The sequence below is a fragment of the Strix aluco genome, chromosome 18, assembly GCF_031877795.1.
Source record: "Strix aluco isolate bStrAlu1 chromosome 18, bStrAlu1.hap1, whole genome shotgun sequence".
Lineage (NCBI taxonomy): Eukaryota > Metazoa > Chordata > Aves > Strigiformes > Strigidae > Strix > Strix aluco.
Window position 1 is genome coordinate 10,054,728 of NC_133948.1, and position 24,329 is coordinate 10,079,056.

Genomic DNA, 24,329 nt, shown 5'->3' on the forward strand with positions numbered 1-24,329 from the left:
GATTTCATGGGAACAGTGCGATAGCTACATGAATATCAATATAAAGAGTGTCAAAAAGCCTGTGAATCATCAGATACACTGGAATCTATTTGCATTACTCTGTGTGCAACAGTTCAAAATACTGATGATTTCATAACTTTCTTGCACCAAAGATAAAAGATTTCCGCCTGTCTATAAAGAAACTTCACCTGTGGTTTTTTGGATGGCTTCCCTAATTTAATTTCAAGCTGGTTTAGTCATACAGTGGAACAAACACACTTGAGTATTTACAAATAGGCTGCTCACTACTGCAGTGTTCAAGTGACAGCCATTTTTTAGATAAGTCAATGTAACACACCTCAGTGTATTTATGGTTTATAAAACAGCAGGTCATTTTAAAGCAAAATTCCATTCATTCTATATACGCACAGTACTATGCTGATTTGGTAATACAGGGACACAATTTAATGATTTTTCTTTGCATTTGTTTTTACAAGATTCAGATGCCAAAAACAAAACAGAACATTAAGTTACCTGATTTAAAAAAGAAAATCACATACGTTTACAACATCAAAAGAATAAGACGAAATATAAACCTTTGCTACTTACAATTGATCTATACAGATTAACCAAATCACAAATCTGTCACAATATAAACGTTTAATTGTTACAATGAATAAGAACATACAGAAAATGACTTATTTTTTTTTATAAAATCTTCCTTTGCTTTTTTGTTTTAAACTTACCATTAACTAAATTAGCTATGCAGGACTTGTGGGGTACATGACTAAGAAGGCACCAACAGTACAAAGCAAAGACAAAGCAGTTTGAGTATTTTAAGAGTGCTCTACACTGATACAACACAAGAAAAGGCAACAATAGTAAGTAAACCAGCTGCAACCTTTAGAAATTTGTTCTAGATTTACAAAGGTAGTCCAACTTTTACATTTCCTCCAATGTTTCACTTAGTTTGATCACAGCACATGCTACAAAAACCACTGTAAGCTTCACTTTACTAATGTGCACTTTTCCACTAATTTAGTGTCTTGATTTCAATTGTTAACTAAACCATTTTGAACCACAAATGTATTTAAAACTTAGTAAAAGGATTGTTTGGACTTTTTTGTTTAAACCACTGCATTTACAAAAATATTTCCCCTAAAATCTGGGATTACTTGAAGACATTGCTGTACAAATATAAAAGTACTATGCAAGGGACCAGATTCATGAGTATACGGTGTGTATGTATAAACCTATATTTATACCATATCACTGTGCTGTAACAACACAATAAATTTATCAATAACCAAGGACTATATAAACTACACTAACATAAGCAAATATATATTAATAAAGTTTAAATCTATAGTACAGTTGCTCAGCAAACAACTTCGACATGGTATAAATATATCGTAGCATATTACAGTGGGCAGCAACAACAGGTTTTTCTTTTCTCGTTCTGTAAGGAAAACCACGCTCAACTCCTTGGGTTTCATTTGGCCACTGCTGAGTTATGTCATCACTGCTACTCCTGAAAGCTCATAGTGCACCACACCGCTCAGCCCATGTAGTGTGTTGTACACTTCAGATCTGATATAACGTGTGATATTGATGAGGAAGAGTCTGGCGACAGTCAGGACAGCAGAGCAAGATGCTCATTTGCCAAAGCATCCAAGAGAATTTTATGTTTGCATATTTTTCTTCAGCTGAAGGTTGGAATGTTTTTGACAGTGAACTGTTTACATTCCTTATTCCCAAAACATCTTTACCATGAAATATGCATGTTACTTCGATTAAGAGTTGCTGTTCTCCGCTCTAAAATATAAAAACTACATAAAGAAAAACAACCCAATGTAAAATGATGAAATAACTGACCTAACACAGTGTTGTTATAGGCACCTTCTTTTAAACTATTTTCAAAGTCTGACAAAAAAAAAAATATCATGATTCTGCATTTGACGCATCAACAAATTCAACCCAACAACGTTTCCTGAATTCAGTAAAAGATTGATGAATGTAGTTACTGATACTGATGGATGCCAATTGGATTCAGCAAGAATAGCTAAGGAAGAAAACCCAAAAGCACCAGATGTTAGGTAAAGCAAACCCTCGGCTTCTCACGTGGAGAGACAGAATGTAAGTCCACACCTCCCCAAAAATCCAAATGAAAGGAAGTATTAAAAAAAGAATTGGGAAAGAGAAGGGTGAAGTAAGCTGCCGAAGTTCTTCCTTAATAAATTAAAACTGAGGTGTTACAGACTAATTTCAGTAACAGTCATCTTTCCAACCATGCCAAAAATGATTCCCGTAGTAATGATAATCGTACAAGTAGCAGAGATTCTAGAAATATTTCAACTTTTCAAAACTGAGCGAGAAAAGCATTTTGGTAAAGATGTGTAGAAACGTCAAGAGAAATTTCTACACTAGTATCAACAGTCAAGTGCGTATTTCTATAGAAATGTTTTTAGCATAGGTTCCATACCACAATTCAATGATCACTTGTGCAGTGTCCTGACAATGCTCCTAATATGTTCCCCGCAACAGAGATCTATGTACCACAGGAACTTCCTAATAGAAAATGCCCTTTAATGATGAACCCTTGCTTATTAAAAATTAGTTTTGGCAGACTAACACTTAAACTATAGGAAAAAGAAAATTTTGAAATGGAATCTTGTAAGCACCCTTATCTATTGAAGTCTAAGTTAATGGCTTTCTAGATTTCTTTGAAGAGCAGACTAAATGGTATGAGGAAGCCTGGAGTTATTAACCAGCAAGCATCCTTATATACTACAGTAGCAATTGAACCTGATTTCCATTCAAACACATTACCCAAGAGGAAATCAAAAACTAATTCTTAATGTTAATGTGAAGATATAAGATTTAAATTTATTTCCAGGAATTACAAGTGCATTTTGTTCATATTAGCAAGCAGTCTTTATACAATCCATTCTTCACTGCTGCCAAAATAAAATGAGAAAAAGACAGCAGAGATATGAAAAGCTAAAAATAGAACTATTTTTCCTAAGTTATTTGTTGAATAGCATTTCAGTTGAACACAACTCAGAGGTAACAATAGATTATTTTTTTTCTCAATCATAGGCATGTGGCACTTAGACAATCATCTTTGCACAGAAAGCTTTAACAGTCATGCGAGGGCACAGTAATTATTTTAAACAAGGCAAATTTCTCACCACAGAGAGCAGTGGGGAAAGAAAAGGAGGCACTGCACTGGAACATAACACCTAGTAAACTCCACATTATACAATTTCAGTAACAAATACTTGAAAAGATCATTAAAAGGTATACAATTTTAAACATTATTTAGTGCTAGCTTTGTTTGGTTGTCCTAACTCAGCATTATCAGAAAAGTTTGATAGTACTTGACAACAGAACAGTACTTCATGTCACGAGCTCATGGAGGCTTGATTACAAATCACCATAGTGTAGGTTGCAAGAAATGAACTTGAGATGCTGACATGCTGTAGGAGCAAAAGTAAAATCAAACTTTCTCATTTAAAGATGCAGTGTTCCTCTCTGCAAGAATTCTGAATGTCAGTGATTAGATTCAAACGCAAAAACTATCAATCCTCACTTGAAGCATTTCATTGGTATGCAGGATGTAGACTGAGTTTATTAACATCATATTTTGGTTTCTCGCTTGCCACCACATATGGGTGCCTTCCACAGAGAAAAGCATTCACCATTAGGTCATCATGCCATTATGTTCTTTGTTAATCTTCCACCACACGGTGAGCAAATATAAGTTGGCGAGCTGCCACTCACTCTCTTTGCACAACTCTTATAAACACTATTACATGGTATGAACTTTGGAAGTACTATGCCTCCAACATGGTTAAACTTTAAATGATCTCTTTTAGAAAAGGCAGGGAGAAAAAGGTACAAATTTTGTCAATACATGGAAAAAATGTTTCTTGGATGAAGTCAATTAAGTTGGGTTCCTATGTGGCTCTTACGCTGTATAGAATACCTGTATGTACAGCACAGGACACCCAAACAAGTGCATAAGCAAGATTAACATGAACACGACTTATGCTGTAATCCATAGCATAATGGTATAAATTCCATTGGATGCTAACCATTTCTATTTAAAAAGGAAGTGCAAAAAAAATCTGGGATGTCACTGACTTAAAGTGCCCTGAATAGTAGCTTTTCTAAAAAAAAAAATGCCAGCGACTTCAGTAAAGTCAGAAAAATATAGTTCATGGTGTAAACGTCTTACAGGTTAATGAATTATCTTCTTGGATATTGATCCAGGAGTGAAAGGAACCACTGCATCTTTCAAACCAGAAAGCAAGCAGTTAAAATACGGCCAGCAGTAGGTGCACTTACAGTACAGTACTGCAACAGGTCAACAATGGGCATTACGCATAGGAGTGTCAATTACAATTCTTCAGGCTTAAAAGATTCATTGAAAGCATGAAAAGCCAAAACTACCAGGAACTGCCCTCCTGAATGGCTCAAAGGAGTTAGTGGATAAGCTGAGAGAGGCCACAAGACATGACCAACAATAAAGAACTGGGAAGAGGAACAGCAACGTTTGAGCATGCCCAGTCCTTTAAGTCCTTGTCCTACAAAAAAGAGCAGAGACATATTTCAGTGAAGGAAGTTTTAACATTGCCTTTTAAAACAAGTGTACTTTCCTACTTCTATGCTTTATGTACACTATGTTTACCATGAGTCAGAGACAGCTGTATCAATATGTAAAAAAAGTCAGAGACAGCGGATATCAGTACATTACATTTTAAAAGAAAATTTTAAGTTTTCAAAAGATTAGGAAGATTAATCATAACTAATGAATCAAGTAAATTATTTGGTTGTCTAAAGGATCTGTTATTTTCACATTGCTTCTCAATTCCAAAAACTACGGTCAAGGGGAAAGTTTTCAATCTCAAGAAATAACACACTGAGAAGAACTGCTGATAAAGAACGGGGGGGTGCGTAGGGGGAGCAGAAATGCACAGGAAGAGACTGTTGCTGTCCCTTTTAAGGCAACTCCTGGGGACTGGCCCTCACTAGGATGTCAACTACTTATGTTTGCACGGTTGTGATGAGGAATAGCTAATAATTCTAACCACAAATGACTAGGACAAGTTACCAGCATATCATTATCAAGCAAAGTACCATATTTAAATTTCAGTATCATGTTGGCCAAATCAACTCTTCATAGTAGCATTTAAAGGTAACATTTTTAGCAAACCAGAGATGTCCGATAGCACTGGATCACTGATATCGTTATCCCTAATCCCTTTATCCCTTAATCTCCAATACAACCTAGGTAAGCGTGGTCTGGGCAAAGAGGCAAGCAGGAGAGATCATAAACCACAATTTACCACAATGCTAACTACTTGCTCTCCCTTCCTTGATACTACAGCCTACTAGTAACAGGTTTCATCTTAATCCTAAAAATTTATGTCATTTTCTTCCAGAAAGTGTACATGTACTGCTAGTGCCTCTTGTACAGAATTAGCTTTAAAAAACACAGGTGGGAAATAAGCACCACGCGTGCTGTTGTGTCCCAGGTCTAATTCTACTGGCAATGCCCAGCTAAGAAGAGTCAGACGTGTGAACCTCAGATTTACCTAACTTGTAATTATTAAAATAGTTTCAAATGTTAGCTAGTAAGCTTAAATAAACAAAATACAGTATTTCTAAAGATGAAGATTACTTCATCGGTGAGCTTCTATACATTTGAATATTCAAGCCACTGGCAACAGAAGTCATCCCATTTAAGTAAAAACTGTATTTTTATAAGTTTCCTCTGCTTTTTTTCTTTCTTTCCCATGAATTCATCGTTAAATAAAAAACTGGAGGTATATGCAATGCAGAAACTGAAATCCCATTTTTAGTGCAGAAGAATTTTTGCTTTTAGCAAAGCAACAAAGCTTCCACACACTGCTATCAGAGCCATGGATTTCTTGCAGTGGGGAAGTTCACTGGTTCAAAACCTAACCTTTCTGCTGGAACTGCCAACAGAAAATGGTGATTGTAGAACACTGCTGTTGAAGAACAGAACAGAAACTACCTTAAAGACCATAGAATAGGCACTCTAGCTTAGGCTGTCGTCTTTGGCTTGTTTTTCTTTTCCAGTCACGAAACTTTGATACTTTAAACTATTAGTATCACAGAAGTTTCACAAGTATTACAAAAATTATTCAGGTCAGTATTTGACCAATTTTGTTTGAAACTACTGAGACTTGTAAGCCTTGTGGTATATGAAGATCAGTTAAAGTTCATGGATTTTTTTAAAAAAAAAAAAAGTCAAGAGACAGTAGATATCAGTATGTTACATTTTAAATTAAAATTTAAAATCTTCAAAAGATTAGGAAGATTAATCATAACTAATTTATTAATATTTAGATACCTATTCTTATTTACTCATACTATTTCAGAGGTACTTAAAACTGAAGTTAAATCATACTGAAGCTTCATGGGTTTTTTTTTCCCTTTAAAATAATTTACGAGATTTTTCCTCTGTATATTACATTTAAGGAAGAATTTTTTTAAAAAAGCATTTGAAGCCATATGACAGAATAGTCTGTAAATATATGAAGAACACTGCCCCCTTAAAATATTTTTGAATAAAATTTGCATTTCAAAGTGTTACCATAGTTTTTATTCTGAGAAGCACTATTTAAATGTAATTCTTATTCCTTAAATGTAACCTAAAAACTAGGCAAACATCTCAGGCAATTGTGTGGATTCCCTGTAGACACTTCAATGTTGTAAGCAAAACTAAACCTTTTCTTCAACAACAGAACAGGACTGAGGTCAAATGAATAAGCATAAAGCTATCTTTTAGCAGCTAGTTACCCTGTCAATAGAAAAGGGAAGTTCTACATTTCATTAGTGGTAACAAAGTTCCAAAATTCTTCCCCCTGCCCAAGTTGTTTCATATTGCTGTGACTTTACCTATGCACAATTTAAGATCGGTATCCTGGCTGGAATCTAGCAGTTTCCTCAAAAATCAGTTCTTTCAGCTTTTCCTTCGGCAAGTCATCCAACTCCATATCAAACTTGAAGGGTGCTTCAGCTACAGGCTTAATAACATAAAGAAACATTATTACTTTTTTTAATATTACTGTTCTGTTGAATTTCATGTAGTCCCTGTAGAGGCAAAAAAAAAAAATCTGAAGATGTGCTTCATGAAAATATCTAATACTGTACAGTCTTCAAGGAAAAACTCGTTCTGTTAGTCCTCTGTGTGCTTTATGTATCAGTTTACCAAATTTTAAATCAAATCATGGTAAGTAGCTACTCAAATCTAAACCACAAGTTAAAATATTTGTTAAAGGCTCATAACTTAATAACTTTTCTTCAGGTAGATATCTAATACATTTGTATTTCTCAAAATAAACATCTGTCCTGTAAGAAAAAACTAGCTTATTTCCTCCTCCCCTACTTCTTCACCACAAGTAACCTGAAATCTCATCAGAATTGTTACTAAACCACAGCAAGTGCAGACTGGGGGGTTCTAAATGCATAATCTGATGGCAAACTCAGTTATTCTACTCCTTTATCTCGGACATTATGAGACAAGACCATACCGAGCTGAGAAGTTCCATTTTCTGAAGAGTACCCCTTAGCATCTATTTATTGTGTTGTGCCTCCAAAACATTGTACTCGAACTAGAAATTTTTTGTAAATTGATGCAATTCATTCTTCAACTCCGTGAGAGCAGTAGAAACACTGTCCTTAAACTAATGAAGAAAATAACCTGTTGCATCATTTAATCAACATTTACATTTTAACAATGTCTTTACCTCATCACTTGGATCATAATACTGCTCCAGATATGGATGGGCTAAAGCTTGCTCCACTTCAATCCGCTTATGAGGATTAAAGGTCAACATTTTATCCAACAAATCAAGTGCTAAGAGGGGAAAAAAGTGAGCAAGAGTTTAATATGCACTCCAAAGTACAAGTGTTATAAACACCGATATTACACAGAAAACACATGCTACCCTCAATTTTGCAGTAATTTCAATTTACATCTGGAATTCCCCAGCTGCAGTAGCAGTAACAGCAGCAGCAGATTGCTTCCCGTAACTTGGGCCGAGTATTTGTGCCTGCCTGTGTCACTGGCATTCCGTGGTTACAGTTTCCTTTGGTAGGATCTGGTCTAATGGAGGTAATACCCTTTCAGAGGCTCTTAGCGTCAGACTGAGTGTCGAGGGAAGAACCCTATGGTACAATCTGGTTTTAACTACAGCAGAAATTGAATAGATCAGGCTTTTTCTTCACTTAAATAAATGCTTTGGATTTTTGTGCCAAAATAGAGCTTTTCTGAAATGAGTAAGTAACCAAGAATATGTTCTTATTCTGGAAAGAAAACCTGGCTGTTTAATAACGAAAACAATCCAAAAGTCATTAGGAGTTCTAGATCATCACAGTGAACTATTCTAGCATAACTAGCAGCCCAGAAGGTACTCTCCAGCTAAGATGCAAATACATTCATATGCATGAGATTCAGGCAAAATCTGTTGAATACAGCTTGTAAAGAATCCATAGAGAACTTGAAGATCCAGTAAGACAGATAGTGAGGTCTGATGAAATTCTGGACAAATGTTACAAGTCAGAGCTACTGGAATTGTTCAGCTACTTTGATTGTAACACATTTTCCTTTTCCAAGAAAAGGAAACAGAACGATTATTGTAGCAAGAAGCCCAAAGATATCTGCAGTATCCTAAATCCATTCCATTTCTTCTCCTGACCACATCATTTATGACACAGAACTTAAACAGAGGCTTCTTAATGCAGCAAAGGAGTTGTAGCTTTGCATCAGGATAAGATGCATACCAAGCATTGCAGAAGAGGCAGACCTTGCATTCACTGGCAGCTTGAACGCTTGAAAAAGCATTGAAAAAGCTGCAAACTTAGACAGCAATTAACATTAACTAGTTTGATGTGGTTTTCTCAACACTGGAAGCTCACATGCTCACTCCATGCTAAAGCATGTTGTGCACAATGCTTTTTTACTGAAATGATTGACAGCTTTTTGAAAAATGCTCTGTCAAAGCTACTCTGAAAATCAAGCTGAAAAAGTGTTGCAGAAGGCATGTTCCCTTAGCAGCTAAGCATATCAGCATTGCTACAATTTGAGCTGTCAGAAGCCTACAGTAAAAATTCTCACATTGGTGAGCACTATTATAAAAGCAGAATAAATCACTGCTGTTTCTCTCAATGATAAGGATAACCAGTTCTACACAGCTCCATCTGCAGAAATCAGCTTTTACATGGCTGTTCAGTACCTGATCACATTCACTAAGAGTAAATTATCATATCTGTTAAAAAATTAAGTAAATTATGAATTGTGTCTGAGCAGGTAAGAGAGCATTGTACTGAGAATACAATCACCCTTAAACTGTATGAGAGAGAATTTAAAAGGCAAGTTAATAGCTATCTAGCAAAACAAAATCATATTTACCCTTTACTAAAGCCTTGTTAAGAAAGGCAACAATTATTACATTCCTTGCTTTTATAACTTTTGCTCCACTTATCATAACTGAATTTTTTAACCCACTAAATTTGAACCTTTCATACTGCCTGAGGATCCACACTTCGCTATTATCCTGTTTGATCTAGAACTGACATGCAGTCTGCACAAACTATACCGAGTTCAGCAATAAGCAACTATCTCATATCTGATTTTAGAAACAAAGTTCAAGATTTGTTTGATGCCTGTCAAAATCCAATGCCTATGTTCAGTACTTGAGTAATGTATCATGCTTTCAAAGACAGTAACAAGAGTTAGGATTTATGTTTCACATGTAAGTTAAAGATCAAACCCCACATAATCTCAGAGTTACTAAAAATTGCTTTAAAAAAGTAAGCTAGTGTGAGGGTGTCATGCTGGTTTATGATTTTACATTAGATTTAGACTACCATTTTAAGGGACTTGCACGTTCTATTTCCGCTACAGATAAAGATAAATTCTTAGGGTGGTTTTAAAAATCCCATCCTGCCACTACTTTCTGATACAATGTAATAGAGCATAAAATACCTTTGGGGTCAGCATTTGGAAACAGCCTGTTCCATGGTACCTTATTTTTGTGTGGTAGGGAAAGCAAGTAGTTTCTGGCCTTTAAATTTATTATACAATTCAAATCTTCTTGGGAAGGGGATCCAAGTATACCTAAAAAAATTAAATACAAAGAATAGTGCATTCTATGAAAAGCACATTAAAAAGGTTATATCACATTCGCTAAAACTCAGTATTAAAACTGCTGGGAAGAAGATTTCAGACTAAATGTTTTAAGAGTATAGAATACCTTAGAATTTTTTTAGAAACCTTTATTAAAAAGGTTTATTTTTTTCTGTAAATAAACAAATACATTTGAGTTTTCTAATGATTAATTGGATCTTTTAAGCAGATTACTAAGTGGTGTATCTAGAGAAATTTTTTTTAAAAAATTTACCTGGACCTAATAGTACATCTGAGCCTTTTTTTTTTAAATTTTAAAAACATCTCTGCTGATGTAGTAAATAAATTGGTAAGTATCCTCTAGTTGCCCCCCAAATCAATGATTTGTTGTAGAAATCACTACAGAAATGACTACAGGGAACAGATGATACACCTACAGATCCATATGTTATACACTGACCAACAAGAGAGAGAAATGAGCAACCAAAGACCAGACTAGCTGGTAGAAAAGATGGAGAAAGACAGATGCAGAAATTCTACTTTCACATAAAACTTACCAAGGATATGGTTAAGTTGGTCAAGGTAGTGTTTTCCTGGAAAGATAGGTCTGTTGGAGAGCATCTCTGCCAGAATACAGCCTACTGACCAGATGTCAATAGACTTGGTGTAACCCTGCAAGTAAAGCGAAAACACATTTCTGTCAAAGAAATTTTTGCATAATTGCAGCAACATGTTACTTTAGTAAATTGTCAAAGTGCACACAAATAAATCTTTGGGGTTTTTTTAGATGAGTCATGCTTGTTCATGCTGTTTGGTTTTTCTGTACAGAATGAAATAATTAAGAATTGTATATCGAAAACACTACTTTGAAGGGGTAGCAAGAACTGCAGTATGCGAGGTATGCTTTTCCAAAAGGATTCTCTAAGTTTAGCTAAACACATTACCAACAGCAAATTTTTGAGACTCCCTAATTTTATAGCAAATTTAAACTAACAAATTTTGGAAACAAGCTATTCTTAACTCCATAGCTCCTAACAGTATACTAAATGTGTGTGAAAAAAGGCCATCCTTCTTCCTAATAGGATCTGAACACCACACAAGTAAGAAGCCTTCAGCAAAGGGGCAAAAGGGCAAAATAGATTGTTGGTTAGCTGATTTGTGAAACACAACAGGTATGTTAGTAGTAAAGATGATGTGAGAAGGCCAACAACAGTAAATGGGATACAAGAAGAATGGAACAAATGGCCATAACCATGTCATCCATAAGAAAAGGCGTTTATTCAGAAGCAGCTGGTTACACTAGTGCCTGGGTAACACTGCAAGTTTACCTCAAGAACCCCTGGCCCCATAAGCTCCTTTGCCTTACTGTCCCCCAGCCTGCTGCCCACTACTCCCCCTCCCATTAGCAGGGAGCTTCCAACAAAAGCCAGTGAAAGGCACCTCTGCACCAGCTTCTCAGGGCATGATCACCTGACCATTTGTTTTCGAGGCCCTGCAATTCTAAAAGGAATCAGTCTATGGGCAGGAAAATTTTGAGTTGACCACCTCTTAAGAAACACAAAATACTTTTTTGTAAAAGCAATTGATAAATCTATGTGGATATCCAGAAATAAGGTTAAGTTGCCCTATGTTTATGGCCTCAAAGTGAGTATAAATACAAGAAGCTGGGGAAAAACCCCCTCGACTGGTCAGATGACTACTTTCTAAAAGTGCATTAGACACATATTGCCACAACAAATCAAACCCAACCACCAGTAGTAATCCTACAGAAACAACAAAGGCTTCAAGGAATATAAAATACAGATACGGCTGTCACACAGGTATTTTGCTAACAAGTGTATGGCTGTAGAAACTAAAGCAAAGGTTATGAAGGATACCATTACTCACACCACACAGGGACTGGATACACCTTAAAACAGCCACAGAAGAACATAAGAATAATTCCAAGTATAAAAAAAACCCAAAGGGATGATTTCATTAAGACTACGGGAATGCAATTAAGATTGACACACAACGAAGATCACATGCCTTCAGAATCAGATTCACCCTCATTATACATTCTAAACCTAGATTAAGATGTCAAGATAACATTAAGGCAACATTCGCAAGCCTGGATGAAGGCAGCAGTAAAGCGCTCCCATTACTGTCTGTCCTGCTCTGTGGAAGAGCGTTTGATGGAAACAAGTCTCATGACTGGCAAGGAACTGGACACATGGGAACTCATACATGTGATTACTCAGTTGTAGTATCCAGTGATTGTATCCGGAATCACAAATTTATTGCAAGCCAGTAGCTGTACTGCAAATCCATTACCACATTTCCTCAAGACTGTGCATGTGTTCTGATCCTAAAAACAGAGGGGGGGAAGCAAAATCGATACTCACAAGTGAATAACCAGCAACAGAAGCACCATAGCAATGCACTACAGTTCTCACCTTAGAATTCAGCATGATTTCAGGAGCCCTGTACCAACGTGTGGCCACGTATTCTGTCAAGAATCCTGTGTGATCATGATCTGGATCTGCAACACGAGCCAGTCCAAAGTCACAAATCTGGTTTTAAAGAAATAAAAAAAAAAAGCATATTAAACATACAGTTGCCAATACTACAACATTACTAATTCAGCTTTCCCCAACCCATGATGTAACACCTACAAATATGGTGATGGTAAACTATATTTTTAGAAACAAATTATTGCACAAAGGTTAAGAAAAATGGTTTGGATTAAGTACAAGGAGTATCCGATTAGGCCATGCAGGGGCCAGGAAAAATAAACAGTTTGGGAAAAAAAGATGTTCCTGGTGCAAAATTTCTGTTCCACTATGGGCTTACTTAACACCTTCCCAGCCAGATAGGTGGCAGGATATACTGCTCCAACCTGTTATTAGAAATTTACCAGAAAAAGAAAAGAGATTAAGATTTCCAGAAAACATAATTACCAACACATTTGTAGCCAAGTTCAATACCCCTTTTTACAAAAGCTACCATCATAACTGCATCTTTGCACAAGAAACGTCCTATCCAATCATGAGATAATGGTAGACTGGAGAGATTACAGGTTGCTGAAGGAAGCATGAGCTTAAAAAAAAGGCATAAGAAAATATTTCTTAACCCTGTATCAGGAAAATAGTTTTATCTAACCATGAAAAGAAAAATAAACTTTGATGTAGACTAGTCAGTTCAGGAAAGAGGAAAAAGTGTTTTTATCTGTACTCTAGTAAGGTGGCTCCATGGCTTTCAGAACTACTTAGTGTCCTCTCTCCAGAGAGAAATTAAGAAAATTGAAAGTGTAAAGACAATGTTCTAGAGTACAGCAGCTGTTCCTTTCTTACCTTCCAAAAGGTAAATGGCAGGCTTGTTGAGTGACATTCATATGCTTTTGCTACCACCAAACAAATTCCAGTTTATGATAATGATCGATTTCCACATGAAGTGTATTTGCATGAAAGAATATGTACTCTCAGAAAAACAAGGCATCAAATATAGGAGTGGCAAACAGTTAGGGAGTTTCTCTGATGCATGCGTTTTATAATAGTTTACTCTTTGATAGTTCTGTACACTGATTATATTAAAAATGTGAAGTAATAATATGTTGTAGTAAATAAAGACTGTAATGGATAATCCTACCAAAACCGCAGAAATCTCATTGTACCCTGTCAACCTACCCCTTTATTTTCCTGGAAGGACAGCCTGTGAAACAACTGATAGATCAGTTAAGGAAGAAGCGATTCAGCTGACTAAAAGCTACATCTGAAAGACAAGATTCAGCAGCTGACTGTTAAACAGAGGGACTGAAGAAAAGGCAGTGATGAAATTCATAAGCCAGGCAGCATAGGATGACTCCTCTTACTTTAGCTACATATTAAAAAACCCCAGAACCCTGAATCCTTAGAAAACAAAACCAAAAGGAACCCTTTTAAGCATGTCAAGGTTTTCCCAGGCTACGGAAACAGAACAGCTGCCTTGTGTGCAATTAGCAGCTTAGATAAAGAGAATCACTACAAATAAACCAGAAGAGTCTCCTGGAAAGACAGAAGCAAAGAAACTGTAGAGGACGGCTTTATGGACTTCAGAAAATAATCATGCAGGCAAAGAAAACTGTTGTAATCTCTTCCTCCTAACCTCAGGAAAAAACTAGATAAGACTATAGGCAAGGAGACTTGTCCAGAATTATAGTATTACACATAAGCAAAGTGCTACAATTTGTTATTATTAAGACAAAAGAAGAAAGACTCTCCGGTCCACAGAGCAGAGAAAGAACTGAATTACAGAAGGTGTCTGTGAATCTCTCAACTCAAGTAGAAAAATGCACATGGGATGGAAGGGAAGATTAATGACAAAGAGAGCTCATTAAAATGACAAAAAGCCCCTGCTGACTAGAGCAGAAACAGGTTAAGCAGAAAGAAGAAACATCATTAGTGAGAAAGGCATCAAGGTTGAAGCTGCAAGAAAGAGGTTTTTGGCTGTTAGCAGTGTTTTCACCAGCTGCAGAGCTGACCAGGAGCATTAGCAGGGCAGAATAAAAGAGACAGCGGAGAGGCCAGCATTCTGCCTCAAGTCCCCGGTGCAAGGGACAAAGCACAGAGACTGACTGTACTCTGGTGAGGGCAGACGGTTCTTGCCCTGTGGCAACAGAACACATTTAACAAAGCAGCTATCCTACTGGGGGGGGCGGGGGAAGAACTGCGAGTCCACTATGCCTGTTCAAATAATAATCGGTAGAAGTCAAAGCACTAGAAGAAGGTAGGCTTCTCAGCCAGAACTAAAACAAAAGAAGAAAGAATCCGTGAGAGCAACATAATGACAGGAAAAATTTTCTTGGCATTTTGACTAAGCAGAGAATAAAAAACCTGCATAACAAAGACCCAGGTATGTCAGTCAGTGCTTCATGCCTTGGAGAGACAGAACAGATGCTACTAAGAGAGAAGGAATAACCTCCCCACTAAATAAATAAATAAACAGAATGCTAGCATCCTATGTATATATTTAGCTTCAAGTTCTTGAAAACAATGTTCTTGCAATCCGTACCAGGTATGCTTTTCTTTTTTTTAAACAGAGATGGCTTAGAATTGGATGAAACTATCAAGCAGCTGGGAAGATCTGTGAGGATCATGTACATATGACCATTTACTAAGCAAATGAAATGACACCCAACAGTACTACTAATATAGTGAAATATCTGAAGCTGTGTCATGGAAGAGTCTGTGTGTGTGTATGTAGCTATTTGTATAAAAGGAAAAGGAGAGGCTTCCATTAAGTTTAGTTGCTAATGATAAGATGGTAGTTGAAACAGTTGCATGTCTAGAGTAACTGGTAAAATCCTGAAACAAACAACAACATGCAGTTTTCCTCAAAAAAACCCTCTCTCACCATCTTCCTTTCAAGGCTATCGAAGTATCTAACAATTCTTGGATGTTTAATACTTGGAAGTATTCACTATGTAGACAGAAAAGCACAACTTATAAATAATATTGCTGTAGTGTGTTAATGTTTTAACCAAGTCAAAGGAGTAGATTCTCAGCTAAACTAGTACACTGAAGGTGCAATATACTAGTTGAGAATCTGTTTAAAATAACTTTGACCTCATTTTCTGGCCTAGGAAAAATATATAGTCATGAGAGCTTTTATGAAACTTATTTCATTTACAGAACTGCAAAACAGGTCAAATTGTTGGATGCAGATAATCATGAAAGCATGTGAAAATCTTTCTAAAAATGTCAGATACTATTTTAGAGTATATTCCAGCCTGTAGCATGTCAGTATACATTAGTCTCATTCATGGGAAAGATGCCAGGCTGCAAAAGAGAAGGCCAGTATCTTTATTACCCAGAACTCTCACTGGAGAGAGATTCCAAGGTAGTAGTTTTCACAGACTCTCAAATCTAATCTTTCGCTGAAAATATGTAACAAGAGACAGTAGTTAAGTCAAATGATGTACTTTCACAAGCTTTCATTCACTGTGATAAGTCATACTTAAGGTCTCATTTAAGTCTGTAGCATAGCCTAAGGAAATAGAAACAGCTTTAGGTTCTGCACTTCTGCCCTGAGCCTTTCAGCTGCTTAGGACAAGCTATAGGGTTCACAGACAAATTGTGTAACAGAGACTCATACATTTATTTCCTGGAGATGGAATCTATGATCCAGAGGTCAAGATCATGTTTAAGGGATAAAAAAGAGAAGCTCTTGTTACAACCTGTAGGACTCTGAGCTCTAGAGATCAACAGCTCACTGTTATAACACCATTAAAGAAAGAAGCCAACAGCATTACCACTGAAGATGAACAAACTTTCTATTTTCTTTCTTCCAAAAGTGTGATTTTAAGTTGTTCATTTTCACAGTATGCTGTGTTGTGAGTTTATGTGCAATAATCAACTCTGTAAGCACGCACATGTACATAGCTGACACACAGACTTGCAGAACAGCCCTAAAAGAAACAAGTTAGTACAAGTTCAGCATTCATCAGACAAGGCCTAACATGTACTAGTTCTCTCTCCAGATCTGTTGTTTAAACTTTAGATGTGGTATTAATACACCACCAGAGTTCCCTTTAGGTTATGAAAAAGCATATGCTCTGTCATACAGACTACCATATTCTGCACTAGGAAACATTGCAGTGGTATGCTGGTTTTAAAATCTTAAAGAAATTATAAGAGTACTCACCAAGGCCATATTGTATTATTTTGCCATACAATGAGCTACCTTCTTTTTCATGACCATCTTGTGTTAAAACATTGTCTTTTATTGCTTTAAATTGCACATAACACAGAGCTACACTCAAACATGTTCTTTCCTGCTTCTATCGCACAGTTGTCGTGGACTTTACTCCATTTCTTTTATGAAGGGGTTAATGCCTCGAAGGGATCTGATGTAATAACAGCTGCTGAAATCCCACAGCAAGAGTCAGAGGTGACCAGTCCAGCAATACTGTGCATTAGGAAAAGCTGACAAGTAGCAGTGGGAATGTAAAGCAAACTGATCACATAGCCAGTATTTAGAATGGACCAGCATATGAACAGCAAGGACTTTTCTTGGAATTGTGACAAACTTGTATGGCCAGCAACTGGTTTACATTTTGAAGAGGGTATTTTTGGTTTGCTTGGGTTTTTTTTTTAAATGAGAAAGCTAGAGCTACTATAAAAAACAAAGTGTAATTAGGTGCAACACAGTATGCGACAAACACAGTTGTACCACATCAGATCAAAGTAACGTAAGCTCTGCAATCTCACTCCATCAATGGCCGACAGCAAATACATAAAGGGAACATACTCTGATGCTTCTCCACTAGTCTGTCTCATCCTCTATGGATTTGCCACCATGGGACCCTAAAGCTGAGGTAGCATTCAATAGCTTTTTCTTCTATTAACTTGCTTGGTGTTTTTCTAAGTCATGTTATCTGCAATATCTACAGTGCTCTGCGGTACCAAATTCCACAGCTTAACAATGCTGCAAGTTAACTGCTATGTCCTTTCACTCTGAGCATGCCACCTGCTCCTTTCATTCCCTCCCCAGCCTTTTTAATAGGTAAAAGACAGTGAACAACTGTTCTCCATTCACCCTCCCTACGCCACTAACAATTTTATCAAATTCTATTGTACTCTTTCTTTTCCTCAAGCAGTATCTACCAGCAGAGGAGATTTAGGCTAAATAGTTCTTCCTGATATGGAGAGAAGTACCTTGAAGTCCAGGTCTCCTCATTTTAAAAGAATATCATAGGAAGAAGTGTGATAACTATTATCACACAGAACTGAAGACTCAAGAACAACAGAAAGTTACGGAATGGCATGTTTTCTGTTTTATTCTCTATTTCTGTTCTAATTCTTCACACCTGGTTTGCTTTACTGAATGCCACTAAGCATTGAGCTGACATTTTCCAAGAATCATAACAGCTCTACGATCATCCTTCTGTAGTATTTAGTACAGCGCCCATCACTAGAAATGTAAATTAGGAACATTCTCTCTCCAAGTAATTGCTGTGCACTTAATCAGCACCGAGTTTCATGTGCCATTTTAGTTGCCCACTAACATGAAGTCCTTTTCCAACAGTGAACAATCAACAGTTTAACAAAGAAATCAGGACTTGAAATATATAGTTTTGAGTTTACTTTGTAGATAAACACAATTTTGCTTCAGATAAGTATTTTCGCCTAGCTTTCAAAGAGGCTGTTTCAAAGTCAGCCTCCAGATGGAAACAGTGATGCACTCATTAAAATAGCAAAACAGAGTTCTTAGTCACTCAAATCTTAATAATTATTTTATCAAAGCCAATAATGTTTTGGCAATCTTTCCAGGATAAAAATCATATTAATCCCCAGTAACAAAACCACATTCATGGTTATAGCAGGTAGTTTATGAAGACCTTGGGAGCAAAATCTGTAAGAAATTTTAACTAACCTTGAGATCACAAGTGGTGTTAAGCAGCAAATTTGAAGGTTTGAGGTCGCGATGAAGCACATTGGCTGAATGGATATATTTTAACCCTCTCAGAATCTGGTAAAGGAAATAACAAATGTGGTCGTTGCTGAGGTGTTGAGTCTTTAAGAGCTTGTAAAGATCTGTCTCCATAAGATCTTGCACAATGTATCTGTAAGGCATCAGATGTAAGGCAGCAAAACAGACCTGGTGTCATGTTAGATATCAACATACAGTACCCAATGAAACTTCCATAACAATTTTTCACTCTTATTTGTCTGTTTCATGACAATTAGGAAATGATGCAGTTGTTTCTTGCTTTACAAGTTTTGAATCAAATCAATCCTGTTACATGATGCAGCCCTTTACAGAATTAAGAGGCACCAGCATGCGGTCCTCTCAAATTAATCATCATAAACCTCTATTTGTTTATATTAGAGCCTGATTTTTATTGGAATCTTAATATGATCAGATTCCTACCCTGCTTGCCAAGAAATAAAGATTGGTTTTTAGTTTAATGAGTAATAAGCTTCTGAGATACTTGCTTCCAGTTGCATAAAAACATGAAGGTAGAAGATCTGATCGTTTCTGATCAGTCTTCTCTGCCACCTCTCCACTTCAAAAACTCAGCAATTGTTCTCCTGTACTATATATTTATCATGCTACATTGAACACAGCAGTCCTTTGCTTACCAAAATCAAATCCTAATATTTTTAGTCAGATGATTTTATTTTTTTTTCTAAGATTGGAATGAACATAAAGAAAAGGGATTTTTTTTCTGCTTTGGCAGGAATGAGTTAAGTAAAATTCTCTTCTCCCTTAATTCAGTTTGGCTGCAAAACCCTTGAGGTGTAGTTCCATGATCACTTTTCACTGAAATAGGATTTCATTAAAACACACTACTATCACCATTCCAGTTGGGCGTTCCCATCCTCTCCTCTGGGTATTCAGAGTGGATCACACAACTAGGACATCTTTTTAAAGGCAGCATGCACTTACACTAGTCAAAATGGCCACAGAAATGCAACCTCAGAACTCCATGTAAAAGACTCAAATAATACATTGACCAAGATTCAATTCAGTTTCTGCCTGCATGCACTCATGCCTTTATTGGGCAGACATTGCAGAGACCTGCAAACCCAGTAAGAACCAATGCATGCAGACTTGGGGAAATTAAGCTGGTTGACTCTAAACTAGGCCTTGTATCTCAGGTAGAGTCCCCCAGCTAAGACTACTTGAGAAGTTAGATATCCACAGGAAGTTGTATCCACACAAAGCCAAGTTTCCAATGAAAGAACAATTAGTAAAACAAAAAGGCCAGATTTGCATATATTAATCAAGCATGTTTACCTGCCCATGTGCAGTTTCATACTTCTCACATACACAGGAAGCACTGCAAATCTGGGGGGTTGTGTTTTGCTTATTTTCATTTCCCACCCACCCCCCCCCCAAGATGTATCCAATCTATTCTTTATGAAAATTTTCTCCTCAAAGCAATCAGTTCTAACAGCTCTATTAAGAGCAAATACAGTTTTAGGATTAAGTGACTAAACTAAATCATCTCTACAATGTTGAGTTCTTTGCCTTGGAAGACAGAAATTAACATTTTTTTCTTTTCCTGAAAAAGAACAAACAAAACTAATGTTCACCTAAATATCAAATCTAACTACGTATCTATAAGCTGATCAAACACTACGAACTTCCCTTTCAATTTACAGTAACAGAAGCCAACTTTTATTAAAATTTAGTAAGAGGATGAAAAAGAAATAATCAAAACAGAGAAGGTGGCAACCATTACTCACTACGCAGAGTAGCAACACTTTGAAAGGATACACATCTTTCATTTGTTCAATAGTTGGAGCTCTGATAATATCATTTATTCCAATAATATTCTCATGCCTGAAGCGCAGTAGGATCTTAATCTCTCTCAGAGTTCTCTGGCAGTACGTCTGATGCTCAAAAGGACTGATTTTCTTTATAGCAACTCGAACTTTGTTGACATTATCATAGGCAGAACTAGAAGAGAATCAATAACATTAGTTATAAGTAATATTAAATTCATTCAATTCAGAAAGCAAGAATGCGAATTCAACTGAATATAGGGGTGGTGCATTTGTTTTACATGTATTTTTATCAAAAGAAGAGAGGTGACAGCAGCACATATCTTTTAGTTTGATGAGCGGACAAAATACTGTTGTTCTATCACCAGCCTATTTGGGTCAAGTCATTAGCTTTCCCAACTGATAGAAAGTCTGCTGATTCTTGGGTACCTGAACAAAGAAAGAAGTATTCATCTTCTTTATCAGCCTGTAGAACAAACAAGTTTGAGTCTTTTTCTATATGCTGTAATCAAGAAATTTGAGAGAAAAAGTTCATCTTGAGTTAAGCCATTCACTTTGGGGTGCAGAAAAGCCTTCAGAAATCATCTTTCAAGCAGCATAATTCCACATCCTATGTCTAACTCCTGCAAGTAATTCCAATTGTCACAACCTTTACTCTTCCATCGAGCTACACTGTCGGCACCTCCAAGAAGAACAGACATGGAAGAACAAAAGGGATGGAGAATTTGTGAAAACACCTTTCCAAGTTCAATTCCAACAATAACAGTTTGAGAAAAGAAAGAATGTATCCAACTACACACATGAAGTGAAAGCAAGCAGCTGTACAAGGAGGTAATATGGTGATTGGGACCCATACTAACACACACACGCTGGCTGCTACATTTACAGCACTGTCATTTCAGCTCAGAACAGCATTCCCAGCTATACCAATAAAGCAGTCTCAGTATTTCTGTTCAAAATGCCTACGCATTTATGAAGACCATCATAGCCTGAGTCTAATAAAAAGGCTCAGTAAAACATACATAAATTTTGAAAATTTGGACTCAGGTTATTATTTAGTAAAAATGTTATGAATCCTTACAAATTTTAGGATGTTTTCTATAGTCTTGCTTATATGCATGACAAAGCATCTCATTATAATAATTTCTCTTTGTATTAAAAGTGTATGGTAATTTAATTACTTCGAATTTAAATGTATATATATGATTCTTGTTCCTTTCAAATTTCTTTTTGCTCACTACTGCATTGTTTGAAAATTAAAAAATAATCAAGCCTACATTTAAACATTTCTGTTAGCCTCAACTATTTCATATAAAAATATAAACAGACTAGCCAAACAGGCTTTACATTCCACCAATTTTCTATAATTGAGTCCCAGAACATTCTCTGAAACTCTTTAATTGGCCTTACTCTGCTGAGATGTCCAGGTATTTGGTCATCAGGTAAAGCAGAATGAAATATGAAAATCCAATTAGAAAAGGACACCTAGAAGGAATTCAAATGCCTGACCACGCCAAGGTGGTTCTACCACTAAGCAGATCTATGGTGCAACAAGGTGGTTTTGAGACAGTACTGTTACCACTGTATGCAAGAGTGTTTAACATTTCTCACTTTCATTATTAAAAATGCCATAGAATTTGTGCCACCAGTAAGATCTTCATACAGCTCATGCCTATGTAGTGACATCCTTTCTGCATGATTTTTCCGCAGAATCACTTTGACCTGTCTGCATCTGTAACTCCAGTCTGTAACCACAGACAGACTGCACAATTTATTTGCCTCTGGAAACACTGAACTCAAATGCTCCACAGGGTGCTTTGAAATTCCACACGCTAAGCAAGTATTCATTACAACTGTTGCTATTACATATGTATAGATAACACATTAGCAGTTCATAAGTCCCAAAATAGATAATAACAAAGTGCCATAAGTGGAACTTGGCATAGCCTTCAAGAGCACTTCGTCTACAGTCATTTTCTTAGTTAATCACCTGCGGTGTTTACAATATACCAGTAAGGTAAGTCACAAGCAGAAAACAAAACTAGTAATAATTCTGAAGCATGAACAACCTGTATTTGGGAAAGAAAATAAAGAATCCTATGGACCATTTTATCATTATAAACAAACCTCCTACCTCCTTCTTTGTATTGACTTAAGCATATTTTTTTTTCCCCACAATGCAGAATCTTGCTTCCTTTCAAAGTACTGGACAGCAGCAGCTATGCAGAGCAGAAAAAGGCAAAATGCCAATATTTACCAATTGATGCTGCTTAAATAAAAGCTCCTAATCTCTTACAATATTCGATAAATCTTTAAGTTATTGCTTCTGAAGCAAAGGTTGGTTATTGATGAAAAATATATATATCTTTCCTTGTACAGATTCAATGAACTTGAATCCATCAATTAAATATATCAACATTTCCTCTCTTGTAGCGGTTTATAGTTCTTGAGGCATTTTCTTAGAAAAATGTTTATGCTGTTATTTAGAAAAGGATGGGTAATTTTGCTTTCAGATGGTTCAACTATAAAACACATGATTCAGTGTGGAAAAAAGCTGACTATTTGCAGGAAAGATGCAATCAATTTCCTCTCCAGTGTACATTCTGCATACACTCATTTTTCTGTTCGTATCAGAAGATCTCACCACACTCATGTAGCTAAGTGTTACCACTGCAAAGCCTCAGCTAAGGAGAGCAAAACCGAAATACTACCTAGTTGAAACATTAAGAGGGACACTGGATTTATTTCTGTCACCACGCTTTCTACAATACGAGGTTTTCTGTAACTTGATTAAACATATGCAAGATTATCTCAATTCCTATGAGCAAGAAACTAATCATACAAGTAGTTAAGTATACTTGCTTATGCATAATATTTTAAATATCATGCATAATACAGGTACACAGAGAATCTGTATTATAAAGTTAAAACCATTTCACATTCTCAGAGTCATAGCTCTCAAGGCAAACATAGCTTTGAGTAAACTCTGTGACCCTTTAAAATACAGTGCTTGTTTCAATTTGGCATGCACTACAGAAAACTGTAAAAGCTACGTATGAGACTGAACTTCAGTAGAACTGAAGAGTCATGTGTTCTCTCATGCTCATATGCTACAATCAGACACCTATTTGGCCTGGGAAACTATACAGCAGTACCTATTTCACTACCTAGGAAACACTGTAAACTAACAAAATTGGGTCCTTTGTAGGTCAGACTGAACCATTTCCCAAAGCTTTCCCTGTTCCTCACTATCTCCATCCAACCACCAGATTTACCTACTACTCTCCAGAACTCTGCTGAAGAAATACGCTGCTCATACACAGTGTCCATTTGTAGTGTTTGCAAATGAAACAACTGTAAAAAATGCAAATCCAAACTCTCAATGCATTATCTCACTGCAGTTAATGTAACAGCTTATCACTTAACTCAGGATTCATCTTGCTCAGCCTTAGCTAGAATTAGAGATCTAATTTTACAACTAATAATCACCTGTGCTCCCCCTACAGTCCAAAAAGGAATAGCTCCACATATACATCCCATCCACCACCCAGCGCATCCTAAATTTAGATTATTTGCATTCTGGAAGTGCCATCCCAGTGTGCACAGTCTAACCTAGTTGTCTAGACTGTCAGCTTCTACTAAATCTCACAACAACTGTTTATATTTTCACTGAAGCAGTTAACTGGGACGCCTTCTAAAAGCAAGAACCTTCTATTATCTAGACTTTTTTCCAGAGAAGATAAAAATCTGTAAAGTGGGAATAACAGTTCACAGACTAACAACTTTTAGAGTGCTAATTTATAGCTTTTAGTTTCTAATCATTAATCACATGCACCAATCACTAATCACTACAGATAGAACCTTCCCTTTAACAGTCTCTGTGTTATTCACATTATTATTAATCTAGCTACTGACACTAAATATTCAGAAGGAAGGAT

The 24,329-nt window shown here is 36.4% G+C and overlaps 1 protein-coding gene across 1 annotated transcript in view; it reads right to left on the reverse strand.

The window, feature by feature from the left end:
* Positions 1–421: 421 nt before the first annotated feature.
* MAPK1 (mitogen-activated protein kinase 1) overlaps positions 422–24,329 on the reverse strand; it is a 37,567-nt gene continuing 13,659 nt past the window's right edge. Inside the window, exons 2-9 of the mRNA XM_074844573.1 lie at positions 20,384–20,566; positions 18,533–18,722; positions 12,577–12,693; positions 10,699–10,813; positions 10,001–10,132; positions 7,761–7,870; positions 6,910–7,037; positions 422–4,568 (exon numbers count right to left, since the gene is read on the reverse strand). Of these exons, the coding sequence (XP_074700674.1) occupies positions 6,921–7,037; positions 7,761–7,870; positions 10,001–10,132; positions 10,699–10,813; positions 12,577–12,693; positions 18,533–18,722; positions 20,384–20,566 (964 nt within the window). The 3' untranslated portion in view covers positions 422–4,568; positions 6,910–6,920. The remainder of the gene's footprint in view (positions 4,569–6,909; positions 7,038–7,760; positions 7,871–10,000; positions 10,133–10,698; positions 10,814–12,576; positions 12,694–18,532; positions 18,723–20,383; positions 20,567–24,329) is intronic.